Source organism: Carassius carassius, chromosome 12 (assembly GCF_963082965.1).
Source record: "Carassius carassius chromosome 12, fCarCar2.1, whole genome shotgun sequence".
NCBI classification, from domain to species: domain Eukaryota; kingdom Metazoa; phylum Chordata; class Actinopteri; order Cypriniformes; family Cyprinidae; genus Carassius; species Carassius carassius.
Window position 1 is genome coordinate 19,898,361 of NC_081766.1, and position 20,718 is coordinate 19,919,078.

General features: G+C 40.1%; 1 protein-coding gene across 1 annotated transcript in view; it reads left to right on the forward strand.

The window, feature by feature from the left end:
- The window catches only part of LOC132155070 (dihydropyrimidine dehydrogenase [NADP(+)]), a 189,051-nt gene that overhangs the window by 90,982 nt on the left and 77,351 nt on the right, over positions 1 to 20,718 (forward strand). The window contains exons 12-13 of the mRNA XM_059563847.1: positions 2,801 to 2,985; positions 9,850 to 10,065. Of these exons, the coding sequence (XP_059419830.1) occupies positions 2,801 to 2,985; positions 9,850 to 10,065 (401 nt within the window). The remainder of the gene's footprint in view (positions 1 to 2,800; positions 2,986 to 9,849; positions 10,066 to 20,718) is intronic.

Here is a 20,718-nt window from a genome sequence, read left to right on the forward strand (position 1 = left end):
TAGATCAACACTGGTCAGCGGGATGAGTAGCTGACTGGCTACTTTTACAACTGTGGAGACCCTTTGCTGGACCCCATGAAGCATGACGTTGTCTGTATGCAGATCTCTAGGCCTCAGCCTGATTTAGTCTGCCAAAAAACAAACAAAAAATAACAACATGATTCTGTCATCATTTTCTGCCTCTTCTATGCTGTTATTTTGTGGAAGGCAAAAAGTGCAATTTTAAAGATTCAAAACCGGTGTTGTTATTGTTAACCAAAACAAAAACTATTAAAAATCCTTTTAGTTAATTGATATAAATCTTAAAATTAAAATAAAATAAACATATTTTATAAAAATTTTTTTTTACTAAATCTAAATTTAGTAACTAACTTAAAATGTTGAAGTATTAAAATTACAAAAACTAAAAGTAAAGCTGAATAGAAATAGAGAAACTAAAAATGTCAAAAACAGAAACAAAAAAAAAAACTTTACACTTAAACTAAAATTAAAACTGAAAGTATAAAAATAAATGCTGATTTAAAATATTAATGAATAGTACATAAACAATACTAAAATAACACTGGCACAGACTGAAATTTCAATCATTATTCACTGATAATTCTTCCAGTGAACTACTGTATAAACCTAAGATCTGCAGATCTCTTGAGTCAGTGAACTGAGCTTGTGAACTTGTTTGACTGGATCTTTCCTATTCGTAAATTAATCGCTCTGTCCAGTTAGTGAAGTAAACTGAATCAACTGGTTCATTTGAAAAGAATAATTTGTTCACATATTGAATGACACCTATCAATCAGATGACATCAATCAAGAGCTGCAGTAGAGAGTATTATTCTAAAATATTTTGTTTTATTGTGTATTTTTTGTATTTACTATGATGCTGTTTTATCGATAAGGCCAGGTTTTTTTTTCTATTTTTGTTCCACTAAAATAAAATTAAATTAAAAAAATACAGGTTTACATCTGACATGAAGTGAGTAAATAATAACAAAATTGTAATTTTCTAAAGCAGTGTGATGCTTTCACATCACAGTTTCAGCATCGTGTTAATAAATGAATTCAAACATTTGCATTTTCAGCGATGCATTCTGCATTCTCACTTTCTTCCATCCAAAGTGGCTTTGTCTCCCATAAGCTGTTACATTTCTTCATGTCAATGTCTTCCTGCTTGTGTTTCACACAGCAGCATGCATTCTATCTTCTAATGGAGCTTGGCAATGAGCAGTTGTATAAGTTACTCTGGAGAGTACTACTGGATTCTGAGAGGAGGCCATTTCATTTAAGGGGAAGATCTCAGGAGTCCCTTAGATTTGTTACACTCCACAGCCCGCGTGTGTGTGCACGAGACAGACAGAGAGAGAGAGAGGTTGAGGAGGAGGGAAACAAACAGGAGGGTGTGAGGATGTTTTTTTTTTTTTTTTGAAAGTGATGAGGCCGGCAGTCTTCATGATCACTGGAGCGTCAGGCGAGGAGAGCTGACGGAGGGACCAGGGGATTGGTCTCGAAAAAAAGGAAAGGGAAATTATACTCAACAATAACAGCCACAGGAAAAGCATCAACAGGGCCGTCAGGGTTACAAATTCCTTTGCTTGTCTCAGGCTGGCATCCGGAGGGACTGTCATTTCTTCCTTTATCAAAGACATGTCTTCATTTTTCAGCTTAAACAATATCCAGCAGTCACTAAGTGAATAGTTATGTATCCTTAGTGGCACCATAAATATTTGGACTCTTAAAATCAAAATCTAATTTTTGTGGCTTTGAATCTATGAGGCTTTGTTTACACTGCCTCAGATTTTTTACTCACATGTGACTCAGATCAGATATTATTGCATATGTATAAACACATAACTATAAACTGCAGAACAGAGTCAGTAAACTGAGCTTGAAAACTCATTTGACTGTTTCAGACCTATTTGTAAACGAATCATTGTCCAATTAGTGAACTGAACAGAATCAACTGGTTCATTTGAAAAGAGTAATTTGTTCACATATTGAACGACACCCATCAGTCAGATAACACTTAATATCAATATCATTAAACACAAAAATCCATACGAGGTCTGTTGTAAATGCTTCCTGATGTGGTTTTAAAACAGATACATATGCGATATTCAGACACGTGATCTACATCTAAACACAATTACAAAAATGTCAAGCCATCACAAGGCAAGGGAGACACATTTGCCCACAAGGATAACTTTTCTTAATGTCATATTTTAAAGCAGATATAGATAAAATAACTCATGACGTTGACCTTTATTTTACCTGATCAGTCAAATGTTTCTCTTTAAACATCAATTAAAGTTTTAACTTGTCCATTCTGGCAAGTGATCATGGTATAAGCAGGATGATTTTTGTCAAATCAAATGCTCTCTAGGATGAGAATGTGTTCCATCCAAACTATTTGTCTTAATATGAAATTATTTAAACAAATGAAAGAATCTGTACAAATTCCATTCCATTTGATAACAAAATATTAGAACAAGAGACATTTATTTGATAGACAACAGACACATTTTCCTAACAAAACATGAAAGTAAACAAATGGTTGTTGGGTTTTAAATAATATATATATGACGAACGTAACTCAGTTATGTGAACTACATGTGGTTACTCTGCTAGGACAGCTGTGTGGCCATGAAGGGAAATAACTACATACATCAATTATAAAAGACCTTAGATACAGCTGAACGTTGGAAAATGCAGTGTATTTATGTGCCCTGACATAGTTGTAAAAAACGTTCTTTTAATTTATTTTTGATACACTCTAACCACTCTGTAATATTTTGTGCTGGAACAGTGAAGGCGGCCCTGGAACCAGTAAAGCTGAATGGATGGGGGACACCTGAGGTGAACAGCGAAACCATGCAGACCAGTGAACCCTGGGTGTTTGCCGGCGGAGACATCGTCGGCTTGGCCAACACCACCGTGGAGTCTGTCAACGATGGCAAACAAGCTTCCTGGCACATCCACAAGTACATCCAGGTGGGCTCTCCACTCAATAAGCCAATCCATCTCATTCTGCATTTGGACGTCTTACACAACATACTTAGTGTTTGGCCACAGTTGTGTAGCTTTGAGAGCTTGCTTCACATTATGTGTCAGTGCCAGCCATTTTCAGCATTAGTATAGCACTCAGAGTTTTATGCTCACAGTTTTTATAGCGAGGGCATTTTTCCACAGGGAGTTTTTCTCAGGGTGACATCTTGAGTGCTTTTTGGCTTCGCCAATCAAGCAGTAGAAGTTTCTTCCTTCGTTTTCCTATCAGAAGACTATTTCGCACACAGACCTAAGCGGCAGCATAAAGAAAAAGTTCATGCAGAGGTTAATCGCTAATGTAACTGTGGCCAGAGGAAGTCACGCTGAAGTGTTTGTTCGGAAAAATACATTTCCCCCTCAAAACCATTCTGTAATTTGGGACTACAGAGAAAGAGCTGTGCAAATATTTGCTAATGGGTTCAGCAGTTCAAGATCACGTAAATGATTGGAAGATAAGATCACATTTTGTTGTGGGTGTTGTGTTGAAATTTTAGTTATTGGGCTTTGTGTATGGATTTTCAGGGGGATGAGATATTCTCTTTAGCAGCATGCTTGTTTTTCTTTCTTTTTAGCCTGCAGAAAAAGTTTCTGTGCTAGTAGGGGAGACTGGAGGCAGTTTTAACACAGTATACATTTTCTCAGTCACAAACAAAATAGTATGATGACACTTACTGAGCACATGCTCAGTAAAATCTCTCTATGCCTGAGAAAAAATTAAGTGCCGTCATTCAACTTCTGAGAATTTTTCAAGACTAAATGTTTTTGTGGTATGAAAGTGTTTTATGTTTTTGTTTTTTAATGTCCAAAATTATTCTTTTGTATGGTGGCCGAGAGAGATCAACGTGCTGCAATTTAAGAAAACACATGCAAATTGAAAAAAACAAGTGTTGCAAATCCTCACAGTACATGCATATAACGAAACGAACTGCAAAATCTCACAACAAATGCATATAACGAAACGCGCTGCAAATCCTTCACAACACATGTAAATTAAGAAATGCTGCAAATCCTCAAAACACATGCATTAACGAAATGCGCTGCAAATCCTCACAACACATACAAATTAACAAACGCGCTGCAAATAGCACTGACCACAATGGATATGTTTCAAGGAGTCCCAAAAAAGTGTCAGACCTGGCTGGGATTTGCTTATAGTGCAGTGGCTACTGGTCAGTGGAGTTGTTGGTGAACTAAAAGATGAGTTTTTTTTTTTTTTTTAACACCCTGATTGCATGATTCCTTTATCCTTTGGATATTATTAGCCTAAATAAGCTGAATAATTACATGACTAAATTAGTGCTGGGCGATTTGAACAAAAATGTATATTAAGTTTTTTTTTCTAAATTATGCCGGTTTCCCAGTTTATGACGTTTTTTTATTTTTTTTTCATGCATAATCAGGTGTACAATGCATTTTCTGCTGGTTGATATTCCAAGACGTGCTTTTAGTCCAACAGCACTTGCATAAAATGGTTCCTCTTTTTGGCACAAGTTCTTCTGTGTTATGTTCTACTAGTTCTGCAGCATCCATCTTTCTTTGTAACACCTGTTTCACACATACTCCGTCTGCAGTGCATATGCAGTCCACAGCACGGACTCATTGTGCTTTCACATAGGACGTGTTTGCAGTCCGCTACTGATCCACGTCTGTTTAGTCCACAAACACAACATTTGTTCATTGTTTTGATTTCATATCATGTAAAAAATAAAAAAAATAAACACATTGTGTTAAAACACCACAGACAGAAACATTCTCGTGCCTTTTGCATTTAAATCTTTATCACAAGCAATCCCACAGGTCTTAATGAACTTTGTTTTCTGCCTTCATAAAATTGAATATATATATTGTTTTCCTTGTTTATCTAAAAGTGCACTTTTTCTTGTTTTAAACCTATAGCCAAAAACCCATGTGTTGCATGTGAAACAGCTCTAATTAGTATACATTTATTATGAAATGACTGCATTTCCGTGTCAAACCATGTTAATTTTTCCCGCAAACAATGCGCTTTCACTTTTATTCAGTGCCTGCAGCACAGCAAAAATAGACTCGGTACATAAATGATCGCTGCACTGCTGCAAACGCACCGCTCCTTGAATGCACTGACGGACCGCAACCGCGTGCAGTATGAACGCTGGAATCCGTTAACATGGGTGCATAAAAAAAATACGCAATAAGCACTGCAGACGGAGTATGTGTGAAACAGGCATTATAACGTAACACCAGAGCACTGCTGTTTACCCTCACCACCCTCGCAGTCGCTGCTTAGAAGTGCAACTTTGTAAAGGGTCCATCTGAAACAGTGTCGCGCGGCCTTGGCGCAGCATAAAGTTAGTTACGAACGTTGAGTAATTAAATACATCGGTATGGCGGTATATTAAAAATTAATATCGAAATGAAAATATACACAATATATATGTGGTGGTCATTCCCGGTATACCGCCCAGCACTAGATTAAATGTAAAACATTACTTAAGATGGCTAACTTTAATATCCTCAGCTAAATATGTTTTCAAGGTTAATGAAAATAAATTTGCAATGCTTCATTAATTTTTTCTTAATGTGCATGTGTTGTGAGGATTTGTAGTGCGTTTCGTTATATGCATGTGCTGTGAGGATTTGCAGTGACTTTCGTTATATGCATGTGCTGTGAGGATTTGCAGCGTTTCTTAATTTGCATGTGTTGTGAAGGATTTGCAGTGAGTTTCGTTATATGCATGTGTTGTGAGGATTTGCAGCATGTTTCGTTATATGCATGTGTTGTGATGATTCTTCATTTGCTGGTGTTTTTTCATTTTGCATGTGTTTTCTTAAGTTGCAGCGTGTTGATCTCTCTCGGCCACCGTACTTTTGCTATTGAAAGTATATTTTATCTCTAGTTGGTTAAAAAAAAAAATTGTATATATATATATATATATATATATATATATATATATATATATATATATATATATATATATATATATATATATATATTGTTTTTACTTTAATAACAACTTTAATAATAAATAAAAAGTTATATACATTTTATAGATTTTACAGTATATGGATGGTATATGGTCAGCAAAAATACTCAGGTAGGCTGTGGGTTTAAATTATGTTTATTTGACATTAAGGGGCACAAAAATATCTCCCACCTCATTACACCACCACCGCTAGACTGAACTGTTGAAAGGCAGGGTGAATTTATGTTGGTTACCTCAAATTCTGACCCCACCATCTGAATGTTGCAGCAGAAATGGAGACTCATCAGACCTGGCAACTGTTTTCCAATCTTCTATTGTCCAATTTGGTGAGCCTGTATGATTGTAACCTCAGTTTCCTGTTCTTAGCTGACAGAAGTTGCATCCAGTGTGATCTTCTGTTGTTGTAACCCATCTGCTTCAAGATTCGATGTACCTCATACCTCAACTGTAAAAAGTAATTATTTTAGTTCCTTTTCAGTCGGTCAGTCTCGAAGTCACGTTGGGGACCAACAAATTGGAATAATGCTTCGATAGACCAATCTACTTAGAGTGTAAACTAAACGAATGACATGCAATTATTGCATCCAGCTGCCACTGATCACAGCGTGAGTATAATAAGGCAGCAGGTGCAATGCATGCCAGCTTTTCGCTTCAGAGCCAAGCGTTAGTATCATTCTGCTCAACTGTGTCTGCTGTGAACTACGAGTCTAGCATGCTTTTGGAAGCTTCGTGTGTTGGCGAGGCGGCACTTCAGTGTCTCAGCATTAAAAGAGAATTTCCTAGAGTTTCAAGGGTGCGTCTTTGCAAAGACGACCGATCTTCCTTATAAGGATGCCATTTCACCCGTGTGTTTCTAAGTGCGGTCGTTACCTGGCAACGGGGGATGGAGACGATCACTGCCTCACGTGTCTGGGCATCAAGCAAGCTGAGGTGGCCTTTGTGGATGAGTCCTGTTCCCACTGCGGGAAGATGACCATCTCGGAGCTGTGAACCAGACTCCACTACCTTCAGGGGGCGGAGTTCCTTTGCCTCTGCCACGATCTGGGATATGACAGCTATGCTTTCCCAGGCTGCAGAGACGTCCCGAGCCCACGAGGCAGGATGATTGGTTTCTCGAGGTGGCTCGTGCTGGTTCTCAGCGCCCTGCCCCGTTGCCTTTTCCTGGATTCCCCCAGTGGAGCAGGTAGTAACAATGCAATTGTGTCCTAAGTCTGCCTCCTGCTGGCTGGGAGATCTGGTGCTTCCTTCCCGAGCCTGTAGGCATTCGTCTGGTCTAAACGGCAGTGCCTATATGGCTTGTGGGGAAGCTGCTTCACGCTATGGCGTTACTGCAGGTGCACAAGGCCAATGCACTGAAGGACCTGCACGAGCATGGTCATGATCCAGAAGTTCTAAAATAACTCTGAATCGCCACTGACCTCGCGTTCCAAGCAACAAGGGACTCTGGTTCATATGATGCCCATGCTTGTGGTCCAGGAGCACCATCTCTGGCTGAGTCTGGTTGAAATGAGGGATGCCGATAAAGATCGGTTTCTTGATGCTATATGTGTATTTGCTTCCGAAAACTCCTCCAGGAAGGATGGGACTTCCAGAAACATGACGTCACCGGCTCAGCTCCTCAGTGAAAACCTGGTATGCAATGCACATGCTGCCTTATTATACTCACACTGTGATCAGCGGCAGCTGGATGCAATAATTGCATGCCAATGTGCATTGGCTCATTTAGTTTACTCTCAAAGTAGATTGGTCTATCGAAGCAATATCCCAATTCGTCAGTCACCGACGTGATGTCTCCGTTCCCTCCTTCAGGGAACGAGGGTTACCATACGTAACCGAGACGTTACTGTTTCCTTTCTATCAGCTTGAACCAGCCTGGCCATTCTCCTCAAACTTCTGGCATCAACAAGGCATTTTCGCCCACAGAACTGCTGCTCACAGGATATTTTCACCTCTTTGGACCATTCTCTGTGAACCCTAGAAATGGTTGTGCATGAAAATCTCTGTAGATCAGCAGTTTCAGAAATACTTAGACCAGCTATGTCATCCCATATATTATAATATTACCATCCTTCCACCCACCTTGCCATCATTTTGCTTTTGCAAGCAACAGCAGTGTACCAGTTCTAATGCCATGGTGAAATTTTGAGCAAAACATGCTAACTGTTCTGCCTTTGGCTGCACAGATGAGCATAGAACACTATTTAGTTGCCTCAGAGGAGACAAGAGAGCAGTGGAATTATTGATTTATTTACCGTATATTGCTGCTGCCACACAGATCTAAAACCTTCACAGACATTACAGACTGTTTTTGAAACTCGTGTGTTTTTTACGTAAACGTGTGTGAATAAGAACTTAGTTTACTACTCACCTGCTGTGACAGCCAATTTCTGGCCATGTACTTCAGATGTGTTCACACAGAAAACCCTATATCAGAAGTTTAAACTAATATGGTTTAAAATGCATTATTTCAGCATGATAAACATGATAATCAGAACCAAAACAGATGTTTTTAGCAGGTATGAGCAGCTTTATTCTGGAAAAAGGGGCAGGGAGAACCAGTCCATTTGCATTTAAAGAGACAGGCCCGAAAAACAGTGTGTTTCTGCTTCCAATTAAAACTAGGCTTTTTTTTTAATGATATAATAAATTATATGTGGGGTATTTTGAACTGAAACTTTACGGACACATTCTAGGGACACCACAGACTTATATTACATAATGTTAAAAGGAGCATAATATGTCACCTTTAAATTTCCTTTGTTCCCATTCTGATGCTCAGTTTGAAATTTAGCAGTTCATCTTGATCATGTCTTCATGCCTAAATGCATTGCGTTGCTGCCATGTGATTGGCTTATTAGATATTTGCATTAGTGAGCAGCAGAACTGCTCTGTTTGAACATGATGTAGTTCTAGACTAAATGTGAATGTGCGTTAATTCATCCCACTCACAAAAAAGATTTAGTATTCAGCAAAATTAAGGAAATTAATGCAATGCAAACTCAGAATATGACGCAAACCTGCAATAATGAAATGTTAAGTAACACATATGTATCTAATCCCATTTTATTAACCAGTGTCTTTGATACTGACCTGATTCAGTTCAACCATGCTAATAAGCAAAAATAACTTTAGATAAAAAAAAACAATTGTTCTTCATTGTTGTTGTTGTTTTTTTTTTTTTACCTGCTTCTCCTGTGTTCTACTGCACAGAAGTGAATTTACTTTTACTTCAGCCTGAGGTTTATTCATTTCTTTTTGGTCTGAAAGGGCTTTTTTATTTGCTATAAATAGAACTTCTTATATTAAAAACAATCACGCCCTGCTCATATTTAAAAAAGTAACGCAAAATAAATGTAACGCATTACTTTCCATGAAAAGTAACTAAGTAATGTAATTAGTTACTTCTTTAGGGAGTAACGCAATATTGTAATGTATGTTCTTTTAAACTTTCCCCAACACTGTAAATAAATATTTATTGTAAATAAACTTATCTAACAATAATAATAATAATAAACATTATTTAATAAACATTATTGAGCTAAAGTAACTGGCTGAAGGCTGTTTTTCACTCATTGCAGTATACATAACAGTAATAGTATAAACATTTCAACTCATATATAATTGTAATTATATTTCAATACAAGCTAGACCAACACTTTAAACACATACAGTATCTGATAAAAAAGAACATATCAATGGGAAACTGAATTGTTAAAAATGTAGTATTATTTCCTTTAAGATTTTTTTTTTTTTAAGAAAGTGTTTATATTTTTATGTGTGATGGCAATGCAGGAAAAAAAACAGCAACAAAAAAGTGATGGTTTATATGTGTGTGTTTTCTCTGCAGTCCCTTCATGGTAACACAGTAAGCACCACTCCCAACCTACCCTTGTTCTGCTGCGCCATCGATACAGTGGACATCAGTGTGGAAATGTGTGGGATTAAGTTTCCTAACCCGTTTGGGCTGGCCAGCGCTCCACCCACAACCAGTGCAGCCATGATCCGCAGGGCCTTCGAGCAGGGCTGGGGCTTTGCCCTCACCAAAACCTTTGGCCTAGACAAGGTATATTTACAGAACACATAATAAAAATCAACATGCAGCATGCCATAAGTTTACATGCACTATTGCTAGGATTTGTGTGGTATATTTGTGTGGGAAGCGCACACTGCATTGCAAAGTATCAGCAGAGTGCAAAGTCTTTTGTAAAAACATCATAGAAACTGAAACTTTGGCAAAAATCCCCTAAAGGTCATAAGCATATGAAAGCACCAGCACTGGGCACTGCTAACAATAATGCAAGCCTTTCCAGCTTGTGAAACAGCTCACAGACACACACTCATACACACGTATGCACACATTAACACCAGTCATAATGAGCCACATTCTGGTGGTTTCCTGAAAAAAGAAAAAAACATACACAACAACCCTCCCATTAGACAGCCATGCATCTGCCTTGTTAGCAATGTAACATTTGTTCTTGACAGGAGGTAAAAAAAAAAAAAGATTTTTTTTTTGAAACAGGCATGAGTTGTTTATTTAACTCCAGCAGAAAATCTTTTTGTTTTAATTTACTTTCTAATTCAAGTGATGGGAAAATTAATCGGTAACATCTGTTTGTTCTGGGTTTGCTGGCAGTCCTTGATTAGTGGAGCTACAATTGGAAATAGAATAAAAAAAAGAAAGGAGAAGAGAGGCAGAGTGAAGGGTTTAAGTCATATCAGACATTGTCATGGCAACGGTAAGAGACATCTGCGAAGCTCTTCGATCAGAGCGGAAATTTCAGAAAGAATTAATGAAAGCAAATGACAACATTTAAGGGACTCTAAAGAAAAAACTAGTGAAAGAAAAAATGCAGCGCCATAGAAGCCAAAACAGTTTTATCATATCTGAATAAAGCAAATAAAACAGAATGAATTAAAAAAAATTATTAGTCTGGTTTGAATGCTCTAAAGTTGTTACTGAATTAATATTACTCATTCTGTAATAATTAGTCAAGTCAAGTCAAGTCTGCTTTATTGTCAATTTCCACAGTACATACATACAGAGAATCGAAATTGCGTTACTCTCAGACCCCGGTGCATACAGATAAAATTAACATTAAAGCCTAAAAATCTAGATCAAATATAAAATGTAGATACAACTATACAATAAGGGAATGTAAAAAAATAAAAATATAATAAATAAACATATAATAAAATTTAAAATAAAGTTAAATAAAGTAGCGCAAGGCAAATGACAGATATAGTGCAAATCAATGAAGTGAACAACAGTGCAGATAAAAGATTTTTAGTGCAAAAAAATCCTTTATTAAAAATACCTTATTAAGTCTGATTAAAGTGACAAGTGACAAAGGGCTCAAGAGCAGTTATTTTATTTAACTGACTGATGAGGTGGTGGAATGACGTCAGTTCCATGCTGAATGAGGTAGTGAGCAGACCAATGCTGCACAAAGTGACTAGTGCATGCCATCATATAATTAGTGTGTGTGTGTGGGGGGGGGGGGGGGGGGTCATAGTTCAGTGGTTCCTGGAGCAGAAGAGGGGAGGGGGGGCAAGTTCGGGAGGGAGTTCAGCTTCCTGACAGATTGGTGGATAAAGCTGTCCTTCTCCCTGATGGCAGCAGACTGAAGAAGCTGTGTGGTGGGTGAGTGGGATCACCTGTGATGCAGAGGGCTTTGCGGGTGAGACGGGTTCCATAAATGTCCTGGAGGGAGGGGAGAGAGACAGCAATGATCTTCTCAGCTGCTCTCACTATGCGTAGCAGAGTCTTTCGGCAGGACGCGTTGCAGGCGCCATACCACACAGTTATGCAGCTCGTCAGGATGCTCTCGAATGTGCCTCTGTAGAAGGCTCTCCTCAGTTTGCGGAGGAAGTAGAGACGCTGTTGTGATTTCTTGGCCAGTGCTGCTGTGTTTTCAGTCCAGGAGAGGTCCTCTGTGATGTGCACACCCAGGAACTTGGTGCTGTTCACTCTCTCCACAGTCGCATCACTGATGGTCAGAGGAACATGCTGAGTGTGTGCTCTCCTGAAGTCTACAACAATCTCCTTTGTCTTCTCCACGTTCAGAGAGAGATTGTTGTCACTGCACCACTTGGCCAGGCGGCTCACCTCACTCCTGTAGTTTGTCTCATCTTTGTTGCTAATGAGACCCACCACAGTCGTGTCATCTGCAAACTTAATAAAGAGGTTGGAGTTGTGTGAAGGTGTGCAGTCATGGGTCAGCAGAGTGAAGAGGAGGGGGCTCAGCACACATCCTTGGGGGGCCCCAGTGTTCAGTGTGATGGTGCTGGATGTGTTGCTGCCGACCCGTACTGCCTGAGGTCTTCCAGTCAGAAAGTCCAACAGCCAGTTGCACAGCGAAGCGTTTAGCCCCAGCTGAATCAGTTTGTAAATGAGCTGTTGAGGGATTATTGTGTTGAATGTTGAACTGAAGTCTATGAACAGCATTCTGACATATGAGTCCTTTTTGTCCAGATGTGTGAGTGCTGAGTGGAGTGTAGTGGCGATGGCATCATCGGTCGACCGGTTGGACCGATATGCAAACTGGAAGGGGTCCAGGAAGGGGGGGAGGGCAGACTTGATGTGGTGCATGACTAGCCGTTCAAAGCACTTCATGAGGATGGGGGTAAGTGCAACAGGACGGTAGTCATTGAAGCAGGATGGAGATGGCTTCTTCGGAACTGGAATGATGGTTGTAGTTTTGAAGCATGTGGGAACAACAGCCTGACTCAGTGAGATGTTGAAAATGTCTGTGAAGCAGGGTTGTAGTACTCGAGTCCGGTCTCGGTTTTTTATGGTCTCGGACTTGTCTCGGACTCGCTGTCATTCGGACTCGGACTTGTCTCGGTCTCGGCCACTGGTCTTGCCAAATATGGTTTTGGTCTCGACCGAGTCCAGGTGTCTTTATTATGTTCCCAGTAAGCACACATTTTAAACTTTTTTCATTTTAATTTTTCCATTTCACCCGTCCGAATTTAATTAAAATATTATTTTTCGTCACATCATCCGCCCGAACGACCCATCACTACCAATAACCAATCACAAAAACAAAAAAAACAAAACAAAAAAACTAATAACCAATCACACACTAGATTATCTTCGCACGGTACGCTCTGCATCTGCGTGCGCCTGCCCTGCTAACGTTCATTTTCATTGATTCACACACAAACGAGAATATCCGCCAATTCTGCCATCATTAAATTTGCTTATAGAAATCACCAGGAATTTCTCAGCGCTGCACTTAAAAAGAAACACAGAGCAGACTGCAAATTCTGCAAAGCAACAATTTCGGAAACCTGTGGGACAACGTCAAACTTCGTCAGACACCTGCAGAGGAATCATACATCGCGGTAAGTTAACTGCAGAGCTGGAGCTGCTAATCCTTGACTATGTGTTAACGTTAACATTGGCTAACATAGCATAACATGTTAACGTCTTCTGCTATGTTAACATCTGTTAACATAGCAGAAGATAAAGGTAATGTTCTTGGACATAAATTTATAATATGCTCTCCTCCCTTATATTTCTCAAGTGTAACAAAACACTTTTGTAAAACTGAATAGTTTTACTTACCTCACCTGCAGACAGAATGCTACACTCTAAAAGTTGATAATTTACTCAGATTTTTCTTGTTTTTCTTGTTATAGTTCATGTTAAAAAAGCTTTTGAAGAATACACCGCTGTACAAATGCTTGTACTGTTAAGTTTACTGTGAAAAAATTATTCTTATGAATTTCTGAAACACCTGATGAATTTATTTTAAAATTTTGCAGTTTGTCCTCAAATAAAAATAACATATGTTAAATTACACTGTGTTCATTGTTGTTCTACAACCAAACTTGAATGTTTTCTGAAAATACAATGTCTTTCCTATTAACCCACGTCCAAATAACAATATAATACAATACAATATTTATTTCAGGGAACCATATATATATATATATATATATATAGTGTACCCCCTCTGTAATACTGGTCACTTCTTTTCTACACTACTGTACATCTGCAGTGAAGCGATATTGTAATTTAGTTGCTTAAATGCTCAGTACTAGTACCTAGCATCGGTAACAGAAGTGGGTTGATGTTTGTATATCAGTTCTAACACTGTTATTATGAGGTATCACTATATATCATCATTCTGTTTTCTTTATATTAATAGATTATATGATATCAAGGGGAATGTCTATACTTAAAAATCCTGGGTGTTGTGACACTGTTTTTGCTTTTAGATCAACAAATAATAACCCGAAGTCTTGATAATGTCATGCATAAGACTTTTTTTTTCCTGTCCTGGACTCGGTCTTGACTCGGACTCGAACTTTTTTGGACTCGGTCTTGCCTTGGACTCGAACCTCTTTGGACTCGGTCTTGACTTGGACTCGACTAGTCCTGGTCTTGGACTTGTCTTGGACTCGAAAAAGGTGGTCTTGACTACAGCCCTGCTGTGAAGACATCAGTGAGTTCTGCTGCAGAGTCTTTCAGTACCCGGAGCTTTGCGTGCATTGATCCTGCTGAAGGATCTCCTCACGCTGTCTGAGGTCAGCGTCATCACCTGGTCACCGGGAGGAGGTGGAGTCTTCTTTGCAGTGGTGCTGTTTTGTTGCTCAAAGCGAGCGAAGAAGGTGTTCAGCTCATTCAGTAGAGAGATGTAATTTCTTACTGCTAAATTCTAAAAAAACAGACGTGTTAATTAAAGGACCTAAAAACTCTGCTTGTAATAACCTAGAACACTGTCTAAGACTTGATGGTTGCTCTGTCAATTCTTCGTCATCAGTTAGGAACCTAGGTGTGCTATTTGAACGCAATCTTTCCTTAGAAAGCCACGTTTCTAGCATTTGTAAAACTGAATTTTTCCATCTCAAAAATATATCTAAATTACAGCCTATGCTCTCAATGTCAAATGCAGAAATGTTAATCCATGCATTTATGACCTCAAGGTTGGATTATTGTAATGCTTTATTGGGTGGTTGTTCTGCACGCTTAGTAAACAAACTACAGCTAGTCCAAAATGCAGCAGCAAGAGTTCTTACTAGAACCAGGAAGTATGACCATATTAGCCCGGTCCTGTCAACACTGCACTGGCTCCCTATCAAACATTGTATAGATTTTAAAATATTGCTTATTACTTATAAAGCCCTGAATGGTTTAGCACCTCAGTATTTGAATTAGCTCCTTTTACATTATAATCCTCTACGTCCGCTATGTTCTCAAAACTCAGGCAATTTGATAATACCTAGAATATCAAAATCAACTGCGGGCGGCAGATCCTTTTCCTATTTGGCGCCTAAACTCTGGAATAACCTACCTAACATTGTTCGGGAGGCAGACACACTCTTGCAGTTTAAATCTAGATTAAAGACCCATCTCTTTAACCTGGCTTACACATAACATACTAATATGCTTTTAATATCCAAATCCAATAAAGGATTTTTAGGCTGCATTAATTAGGTAAACCGGAACCGGAAACACTTCCCATAACACCCTATGTACTTGCTACATCATTAGAAGAATGGCATCTATGCTAATATTTGTCTGTTTCTCTCTTATTCCGAGGTCACCGTAGCCACCAGATCCAGTCTGTATCCAGATCAGAGGGTCACTGCAGTCACCCGGAACCAGTACGTATCCAGACCAGATGGTGGATCAGCACCTAGAAAGGACCTCTACTGCCCTGAAAGACAGCGGAGACCAGGACAACTAGAGCCCCAGATAAAGATCCCCTGTAAAGACCTTGTCTCAGAGGACCACCAGGACAAGACCACAGGAAACAGATGATTCTTCTGCACAATCTGACTTTGCTGCAGCCTGGAATTGAACTACTGGTTTCGTCTGGTCAGAGGAGAACTGGCCCCCCAACTGAGCCTGGTTTCTCCCAAGATTTTTTTCTCCATTCTGTCACCGATGGAGTTTCGGTTCCTTGCCACTGTCGCCTCTGGCTTGCTTAGTTGGGGTCACTTCATCTACAGCGATATCGTTGACTTGAATGCAAATAAATGCACAGACACTATTTAACTGAACAGAGATGACATCACTGAATTCAATGATGAACTGCCTTTAACTATCATTTTGCATTATTGACACACTGTTTTCCTAATGAATGTTGTTCAGTTGCTTTGACGCAATGTATTTTGTTTAAAGCGCTATATAAATAAAGGTGACTTGACTTGACTTGAGATGTTGCTGTCACAGGTCCGTGGTGGGGGCTTGTAGTCCGTAATGGTCTGTATCCCCTGCCACAGGTTCCTAGTGTCTCTGCTGTCGCTGAATTGATGAGCTATCCTCCTGGAGTGCTATCTCTTAGCCACTCTGATGCCACGGGAGAGGTTGGCCCTAGCTGTTCTCAGGCCCACCTCATCTCCAGCTCTGAAGGCAGCGTTCCGTGTCTTCAGGAGTCTGTAGACCGACCCTTTCATCCATGACTTCTGGTTGGCCCGGACAGTGATGGTTTTTGTGACCGTTACATCATCAATACACTTGTTGATGTAGGCAGTGACAGTCTCTGAGTACTCCTGGAGGTCCGTGGTGTTATTGCATGTGGCAGCCTGCTTAAGCATGTCCCAGTCAGTTGTGTTGAAGCAGTCTTGAAGAACCTCTGATGATCCTTCTGGCCACACTTTAATCTGTTTGTAAACTGGTTTGGTGACTTTAATGAGTGATCTGTATGCAGGCATTAGCATGACAGTGATGTGGTCTGAGGCTCCGAAGTGGGGGAGGGGTAGGGCTTTGTAAGCTCCTCTCTGTGTGGTGTAAACAAAGTCCTAAATGTTATTACCTCCTGTTGGAAAGTTAATGTGTTGGTGTATTTTTGGAAACACACTCTTTAGGTCAGCATGGTTGAAATCCCCAGCTATGATGAGAAAAGCATCGGGGTGTGCTGTCTGCTGCTCACTGATGTGCTGGTACAGTTCATTTAGTGCGTCGTTCCTGTTGCTGATGATGTTGAACGGGGGAATATACACCGAAATGAGCATTATAGCAGTATTTTCCCACGGCAGATAGAACGGGCGGCATTAATAATCTTAAACTCCACCAGGGACGAGCAGTGTTTGCTGATCACAACAGTATCGCGGCACCATGCGTCATTGATGTAAACACAAAGCCCGCCGCCGCGGGTTTTTCCTCCCGCAAAGAGAGCTCTGTCCGCTCGTTGAGCTGGTCGAGCTGAATAGCGCAGTCTGGAACGCTGTTGCTGAGCCATGTTTCCGTGAACACAAAAACACAACAGTCTCTTACAGTCCTATGAGTTGAGCGTAGTAATCGAATGTAGTCCAGTTTATTGTCCAACGAGCGTACTTTAGCGAGTACGATGGTGGGGATAGATGGCTTGTGTGGGTTAGCCGTTAGTCTAGCCCGGATACCTCCGCGTTTACCCCTCTTCTGCTTCCTCTCACACCGCCTTTTGCTCCTCAGCTGTGGGCGAGATGCAGTAGTAGGGGTGATGGTGAAGGCCTCCTTAGCAGACCGAGATCCCGCAGCTGTTCTGCGTGTGCAGAGTTTAACTGTAAAAATGCGGTTCTGACGACATCGAGCAGAAACTCTCGACTGTATTCGCGCTTACAGACAGGTAGACGCGACGACGACGTACAAAAACACTGCGACTCACAAGACAAAAAACATGAAAACACCGTTCTGTCGGGACAGAGAGAAGCCGCTGCGTGTGGACGCGCCGCCATCTTGGTTCAATCTTGGTATATAATATCTCATTTGCTGTTGTAATGACAATCTGTATAATTTATTCTAGAGAATAAACAATAGACATAAAAGCCTAGACAGAGTACTAAATAATTCAATATTGTTCAAAGTTCACTGTTGGCTGGTATATCAAATGTGCAGACCACCTAACCCCCTATTTCTGCCCATCCACTCTAAAACTGAATCTCCTCCTAGTCTGCTTTAAAGGGGTCATATGATGCTATTTAAGTTTTTCCTTTCTCTTTGGAGTGTTACAAACTCTTGGTTCGTAAAGATGATCTGTAAAGTTTCAAAGACTAAAGTCTCAAATCCAAAGAGATATTCTTTATAAAAGTTCAGAATCAATCACGCCTACCTAAAATGGCTCATTCTAACACACCCCCACATGTCTACGTCACGATATGGGAAGATTTGCATAACACAAAGAAAGAAGGCGCAACTTTGATTCCCACTGTTGCTGCCACTGTCATGTTGTGGAGATGCTGTGTGTGTCCTTGTGAAAGTGAAATTACTTTGTTTGGTCTTCCACAAGAGGACGCAACTAGAAATCAGTGGTTAAGCTGTATTTACAACACTGTTCCAGAAAAGTTCAATCCAAATATACAGATGTGTGGAGTGCACTTTATGGAGGACTTTATCTTTATCCTGGGAGAGCAGACTACAATGCCGGCTGTTCTGACTCACAGACTTTAAAGAATATCGCTTCAGACAGTTGTTCTATTCGAACGTAAGTGCCCTGCGAAGTGGAAATCACAGGATATTCCGCCATGATTCCAGTTCGAAGTGAACGTATATTTTCCTTTCATTGTGCTTTGAAGTGTACTAGACGTGAATTTAAATTGTACTTAAATTACAGAGGTATATAATATCACACTTGTCCATGTGTCAAGAGATTGCGTAGTGCAAATCCGTGAATGAATATTCAGAATTGAGGTAAACTGCAACAGATTTTCACTGCTCAGGGAATAGGGAGCAATGAACACTGTGTAGGGATCACTTCAATGGGAACACAGTTCATGCACGGAGCTCATTTCTAACGAGCTGATTATCTGAATCAGATGTGCTATAAAAGAGAGACATGCAAAATATGCAGAGCTGGAGGGCGCAAGGACTGGAATTGAGAACCGCTGGTATTGTCATTATAATGCATAATTATGTACCCACTGGATGCAAGACATGCCTTGTTTATAATGGGTTTTAATGTTTTTGTCTCAGCGCTCCGGGACACATGGCATGACAGTATACTTTGGGGCATAACTTGAGGTATTTAGCCTGGTTTTTAGCCAGCCAGTTTTGCCTGGAATATGACCATTCTATGTCAGTTATTTCTCTGCATGACACTGTCATGAACTCACCTTACTGGATAATGCACCCATGTCAACAGTGAACCCTAGCTAATAATTCTTTTAATCTTATGCTGCAGCGGCGAGATGAGGCCATATTTCAGTAAATAGAACTCATATTGCTCTCTACGTGCTGGAATGACTGCACTGAAACACTCTCTCCCTTTCATTCCCTCTCACAGGCAGGATAAAAAAAACCTTCAGTGTCAACATGTTCTCCGTGTCTCCGTGCAGTGTTGTCATTAGAACATAGGGGATTTCTTTTTAATATCCTGTTCTCCTGAGCCATGCTATGATGCATCGTCCGTCGATGCCGCGCTGCATCAATAGAGCTCAGAAAGCCTTGCGATTGTCACACTGGATATGAAAATAGCTGCCTGTGTATATGTGTGCTGAAAAGCAGTGTGAACAGGGGCACCATGCAAATAGGCACCACTTTCATTAATTATAATTAATGAGATGCATTGCCTATGTAAATGTTTTATTTTTCCCTTTTGTCTCAAGATGTAAGTCCCTCTGGAATTGGCACCACAATGACTTGGAATGATCTCTGAAAACGATTTTGCATGATAGTTAGTGGCACTTCTATCTTATTCCTCGTCTCTGATGATCTAAGAGTCCATTGGTCCTCAGATCCACCCGAGAAGGTCATGTGGTCAGATCTTAGCCATCAAATGGTGACTTGTAGAGCTAATGGGTGCTGGGATCTCTGATGGATCAGAACCTCCAGGCCCAATTAGCCTTTTAAGTCATCTCTGTGTGAGAGACTTCACACAGTGTCAAGCTCTTCCTCCGCGTCGCAGGCAGGCATTCAGGAAGTGGAATGTCGGAGTGCCGGAGGGCTAAGGGGCCATCACTCAGTCAGTGCAGCGCTAATTGTACATGAGAATGAATGATGGCTGCTATTGTTCTTTTATGTGAGGTTGATTGCCTATTACTCGTGTTCTTGAGCTCACATGAGCAGTATCCTGAGCCGATGGATGAGATGGTTGGAGATGATGTTAATGCCAGCTGATTTTTGATGGAGTTCATTATGCCCCTGCAGAGTCATGATGTATTTTAAAGTAAGCGAGAAAGGAGGTAAGCCAGATTCTTGGTTGCAGAAAAATACATATCCCTCTCCCTGACACATTCATCATAACATTGTCTGGGCCGCTCCTGACAAAGCTCCGCAGCTATACCCATTTTCCCCTCTACTGATTTAGCCGGTTGGTTATGGATTGGAGTGGAGTGCAGAGACAGAACTCTCTCACTTCCTGCATGAGAAATAAGCCCATCCCCTGCTGTTTAAAACACATTCAATCATTGTCATAGCTCAGTCAGGAGCTTATCACACCTAAGCTTTAAAATACACCACTTCAGGCTACGAGACTTAATATCTGGGGTATAAACCATGGATGGAAGAGCAGGAGATCCACATCTCCTAATTATCCTTTAATTGCACAGTGCTTTGTCCAATTAAATTAGCATTTATAACAGTGGGTGTGAGCACATTGTGTTCTTTCTAGTCCACTCTCAAAGCTATTTGACTCATTGATCTAATCTGCTTGGCAGATTTTAACACATAAGGTTTCATAAAACATGTAATTCAGTGGCTACAGTATATTCACACAAACAGTGTTTGAGATTGACAACCGTATGTATCAACATGCTTGATTCAAAAATTATTGTGTTGGACAAC